This window comes from Papaver somniferum, chromosome 1 (genome assembly GCF_003573695.1).
Source record: "Papaver somniferum cultivar HN1 chromosome 1, ASM357369v1, whole genome shotgun sequence".
Lineage (NCBI taxonomy): Eukaryota > Viridiplantae > Streptophyta > Magnoliopsida > Ranunculales > Papaveraceae > Papaver > Papaver somniferum.
In genome coordinates, this window is record NC_039358.1 from 243261516 (window position 1) to 243267269 (window position 5754).

Sequence of the window (5754 nt, forward strand, 5' to 3'; positions counted from 1 at the left end):
TGGGACTCATGGTGGGTGAATCCCACCCTTTGCTAATCTCTTAATAGTTCAGAAAAAAAATGTGGTCAAGAAAATGTCAATGTGGTCAATTTAGTCGTCAGATGCAGATGTTTTTATCCAGTATTTTTCTATTACCTCCGTTTTAAAAAAAGTGATACCTCAATTTTCTTTTTTCCATTTTATTTAAAAATAGGTCAAATTGGAAAAAATAAATAAATAAAAATATCAATTTTATTGAAACGAAGAGAATATTTTACTTTTTTTTTTTTTGTTTCCAAGAGCGTTTGACCCGTAGGTGGTGCAATCGTTATTTTATTACACCCCATTGACTGTTTTGACTTTCTTATAGAATGTCATTCTCCGTAACAGAGTCCTACATCTGTCTCTTCTCTCTCCAAAAAAGAAAAAGAAAAAAAAAAGACTGAACTCAAAACCTCTTCTTTGTGGTGGATGGATTCAAATTCCAAGGAGGTTTCTCAAACCACCACCACCACTAGTCAATCTGAGAAGAAGAAGAAGAAGAAGAAGAGTCTGTGTTATCACATAGTAGTATTAGTAATAGGTTGTATCTTCTTCACTTTCTTATTCTCTCTACTTTCTTTCTTCATCATCTTCACTGCTGGTTTTGTCTCAGTTTTAATTGATAATTTCTCAATTCCAACAACAACTACTCCTTCTTCTTCACTCTCAACTCAATGCAAGATTGTCTCTACAGGTATGTGTATACACTCATTTCTTGTTTTAGGGTTTCTGTTTTTGCTTCCCTGTTTATGACAACTAGAAACTTTATTTGATGTTTTTGGGTTGAAATGTTGAAAGGGGTGATGGGATATTGATTTTAGGGAAAAACCCATGTTGTGATCTATACATTATTGAAGATTTTGATTGAGAATTTAGGGATTTACAAATAACATCTGGTTCAGTCGTTTTTTCAAACAGTCTTGCTGCAGAATTGGCGTTCTCACTACACAAGAGTAAAATTCCAAAATTTAGCTTAGGAGAATACCCATGTTCTGATGGGAAATTAGATTTTGAGCAATTTTGCTGCCAATGGTTACTGAGACTTGGCTGAATTTTGCGGCTTTTGTGTTGATTGGCTGGGGAGATTATGTGTGTTGGTTTGTTGGGGGAGTCTGGTTATTTTATGGGAAAGGGTAAAAAACTTGGCATTGATGCTTGCCTGTTGCTAGCACTCCAACATGGAATGGATCCCACAGCCTACCACTGTTGGATAATGGCATCCGCGTGGCGCGTTAGAGTGCTAGCAACTTGCTAGAACCAACATCAGCGCAGAGCACCTGTAGCAAGGTCATTGTTTAGCTTCATATGGGTTGAAAGGGAGTCTGCAGCTTATTGAATTTGGACTGAATTTGCTGACATTGTTTACTAGGAATGTTTTAGCGCTGGTTTTTGATAGTTGAGTTGTTAGTAAAACTTCCCAAGCGTGTATGGGGGGGGCAACTTGGTTTCTGGCTTGTTGCTTGACCCTTGTGGTTTAGATTCGTGTGTCATTTAAAAAGAATTTTGAAGGTTGGTGTAATGGCGTGCTATATTTCTTTGTCTGTAGGTGTGGATCTTAGGTCGTCCAAGGTGTGTGAACTAGGACTGCTGAATTATAAAGCCAAGTATGTGTTTGACCCGCTTGACAAAACAAGGTTTCGATGCCGTTACGATTATTATTGGGCTACCATCTTTGAGGTGATCTAACCCACTCTATTTGTTTCGTTTTCTGTTGCTTTTTGCATGTTATTTCCTCCAATTTTCTTAATAATTCAGAATTCATGCAACATGTTTTTACAGATTGAATACAGGGAACATTCTTCAGGTGAAATACGAAGTGTGTTAGTAGAAGCACCAAAGGAGGCCCTTCCTCTTGATTGTAGGCCTAGTTTTGGCACGGCATGGCTGACCAAAGACAAGTTTAAAGTAGGTGACTGAAAGTTCTCGAAACTCCCAGCTGATGTTATTTATTTTGAATCTCATACAATATCATGTCATGTAATTGGTAATTTCTTGTTATTCTCATAGTGTTGTGTGTGTGTTTCAGGTGAATGAAACTTACAAGTGTAAGTACACACCTGGCATTTCCGATGTGGATATCTTTCCTGACAATCTGTTCAATTGTCAAGCTAAAGACCCCTCTACGTTTGACATGATTCGAAGTTATTCCTCTCTGTGAGTGAACTCCATCCCATTTGTTTGTCATATCTTTTAACTTGTCACAGCCGCAGATCTTACGGTCCTTGAAGTAGATTCTTTTTCCTCTATTGACCAGTCACTGACTACCTCTGCTGCAACAGCTCAATGAAGATCATAGGTTTCTGGTTCACCAGCAAGAGGAGAACTAAGCGCGCAATTCAATCAGCAGTATCTGGAATCATCACTGGAATGGCTACTTCAGTGACTGTACTCATTCTGGTTAGTGTGCTACAAAGATCGAAGTCAAGGGTGGCTAAAATTCTGGATTCAAGAAATCTCCATCTTTCTGTGTATGGGGTATATTTGAAGAGAGTTTTTTTTGTTGTTGTATACTTCTGGTGCATGGGTTGGTTGACCATCCAATATAGTAAGATGCTTGGCCTCCCTGGTCTCTTTGGCAGTTCTTAGTTCAAATGGGAAAATACAGTCCTTTGTAAATTTGCCCCATGTTGTTTAGTTTTTGATATACCATGTAGCAGCATTTGGTAATGCACAGGGCATGCTTTTAATTGGTATCGGAAAAATATATATGTTATCAAAACCATTATCTGAAGAATGAATAAATTCTGAGGAGTTTTCTTTGTATATGTCCTTATAATTTCAGTTCACAATGAAGCTCTATGGATGGCTCTTGCTTGACTTTTACAGGTTGATTTCTCAGATATTATTCGGTTTTGTCCACAAAACTTCAGAGTAATGTTTCAGGCACAAAACATTGTATCTGGGATATGTTGAATTGTACATCCCATCTTGGGAATCAGCAGTTGAAATGCGCAACAACGCAAGTTTAGCAGCAGAAGGGTTTTGGAAATGTCAGACCTTTTCTGGGACTCAGTCTCCACTATCGGACATGAGCCCTTAAATCAGGTATGTGGCTATAAACTAGAATGTCGATTATTTTGGTAGTTAAATCGATCATCACAAAAGTATAACTAACATAAAAACATCTAGCGCTTGACCCGAAGAATATCATAGTATTATAAGATTGTTTTACGAAATGTACAACAAACAGCAACATAAAACCAAGTACTGTAAAATCTTCAAAAATTCCATGATTGTTGTTGCTCAACTTTTCCAGGTTGATTTCTCAGATACTGTTCAGTTTTTGTATCTGCAAAAGCTTCAGGTTTTAATGTTTTTGGTCGCACATCGTAACTGGATTTGGTTGAATTCTACGGCCAATCTTTGGAAATGAAATTTCTGCAGGTCAATTTTTTACTGAAATGCTCAAGTTTAGCAGCAGAAGGGTTTTGGAAATGTCAAACCTTCTCTAAGGCTCAATTAAGCTCAGGTTTCTTTCGCTCTCCAGTTCCGAACATGAACCCTTAAATCAGGTATGTGGCAGTAAACTACCATGTCATTGGTTTAGCTCGTTAACTCGGCCAAACATAAAATAGAACAAGGAGGTCTTATGCTTGCTGACGTTCATAGAGAAGGCATCCATATACCCCCAGGCATTGAAAAAGTCGAGTCTTAGATGCAATTTGGAATCATACCCCGCATGTTTATCAATTTAAAAGAGCATAACACTGATGTCAAATAACTATTTATTTTAGAGAACATAAATGTCCCTTTACATTTGTAAACATAAACTTTATTTATCTTAACAATTATTATGTTGTTTATTTCCCGAAACAGGTTATCAAATCTGATTTTTTATCATCATACGGGATGCCATTAAATTCCCCTTGATCAGTAACAACACTGATTTCATCATTCTCCGCCTGATAATAAAAATTTGTAGCTTCAAATCGACGGCTAAGAAAGCCATGTGGACCGTAGGCTTCAAAAGCAGCTGTGAATTTAGTTCCATTTCGATGAACCCAACAAACATAACAATAGATAACTGTGTCTACAATATAAGGAAAGAGACTAAATTCAAATGATGCACTTTCACGAAATCGAAGTGTCTTTTCACCAACAATGTCTTGCCCTGATTTACAACGAAACCAGACCAGTGCTTTTGGTTTATGTATTGCGTTCCTTACCTCGATATGTTTCATCGCGTTGACTACACTAATTTCGTCTGCAGCCAAGAACAAAAAGATCATAGTTGGTAGCGTTACCACCAACATTTGGCCTACCGAGTATCTAAACTGCAACATATTGTTATCGATATTCTGCAACAAATTAATCACTGACTGACCAAGGAAAAAAAGAAGAAAGGCTCTATCCACACTATGTGCAAGAAAAGTGTTGTGTTTAAATAGATATAGAAAATACTGAATTTAAAATAATTAATGTTCATTTATAGTTAATTAATTAATGTTCAATTCAATTAATTGACCAGTTCAAAAATGTAAAGTTACGCTATTATTACTGTCGAAAACGTTTGAATAACATAACGCACCAAACCATGAATTTGCATTCATGAATTTTGCTCAGATTCTTCTGCTTCAGTTTCTGGTTGATTTACAACGTCTTTTCTCTGAAGGAAATGGGAGCGATAACCACATTAAACTAAAGTGTATTAAGCTTTAAAACTAGAAAAACGACCAATATACCACACAAAGAAACTGAGCAATGACAAAGAAGTAAGGCATAGGGCATCGCTGGATTACGAGTTGAAGCACGAAATCCTCTGCAGGTTTATCACAATCAAAAGGTTACTGCTGCTCGTTACCAGTACTAAATGAGATTAATGCTAAGCCGACCATTAAGTTCAAAGTTGTATACACACGCCATTCTTTTCCGTTTTGTCTCCAAATATCTGTGGTTATCCTTTGTGATCGGAGTCAACAACGGAACTCTACCAACAACTGACAAACCATAAACTCGGAGACCAACATGCTTTGTTGAATTAATTATTTGCCATCTACTTCATCTACTATATCTGATAATATCCGCAGCAAATGCTGGTTTTTCCGACCTGCCTATCAAGCCTGGCTTGATTGGGGGCCCAACACTTCTATTTGGGCCTATACTAGAAGACAAAATTAGCACTATGTAAAGTTGCATTTGGGAACATTATCGATATACCCCTACTATGAGACTCATTGCAAAGATACCCTTATGAACTTTACAAATATCCCTAAATTTAATACATTGCTAAAATATCTTTTTTATTTCTCTTTTTGTATAGCGTATATAATCCACTACCACTATTCAAAAAAAAAGAAAGAACATCTACTGCCCACCACCACCAGTCCACCACCGCCACTGTCCACCACCACCAACGACCACCACCACCGACGACCACCACTAACCACGACCACCGACAACCACCACCACCACCATTGTCTACCACCGCCAACCACCACCGTCGCCGCTAATCAGCACCACCATTTCCCTCCACCACCGTCGCCGCTAATCAGCACCACCATTTCCCTCCACCACCGCCACTAATCATCACCACCGCCACCAACCACCACCGTCAACTACCACCACCACCGCCACCAACCACCACCACCGACAACCAGCGCCACTGTCCACCACCACTACCCACCGCCGCCACCAACCACCACCACTTTCATCCACCGCCGCCACTAATTACCACCAGCAACCACCAATTCCACCACCACCATATGGAGTCAACTTGTTGAAGTTGTCTCCAAA

At 38.5% G+C, this 5754-nt stretch overlaps 1 protein-coding gene across 1 annotated transcript; it reads left to right on the forward strand.

Moving 5' to 3' along the window:
- Positions 1-387: 387 nt before the first annotated feature.
- Positions 388-2784, forward strand: LOC113339696. The gene is made up of 5 exons (XM_026584930.1): positions 388-715; positions 1568-1698; positions 1801-1926; positions 2048-2175; positions 2301-2784. Exons 1-5 carry the CDS (start codon positions 451-453, stop codon positions 2605-2607), a joined length of 957 nt encoding a protein of 318 aa, XP_026440715.1. The 5' UTR covers positions 388-450; the 3' UTR covers positions 2608-2784.
- Positions 2785-5754: the final 2970 nt, after the last annotated feature.

Bases quoted from the DNA above. Each gene is read 5' to 3' on its own strand.
- LOC113339696 (XM_026584930.1), top strand. From the start codon at position 451: ATGGATTCAAATTCCAAGGAGGTTTCTCAAACCACCACCACCACTAGT. The intron at 1,699-1,800 runs GTGATCTAACCC...ATGTTTTTACAG, and splicing joins ATTGGGCTACCATCTTTGAG to ATTGAATACAGGGAACATTC. The intron at 2,176-2,300 runs GTGAGTGAACTC...CTGCTGCAACAG, and splicing joins ATTCGAAGTTATTCCTCTCT to CTCAATGAAGATCATAGGTT.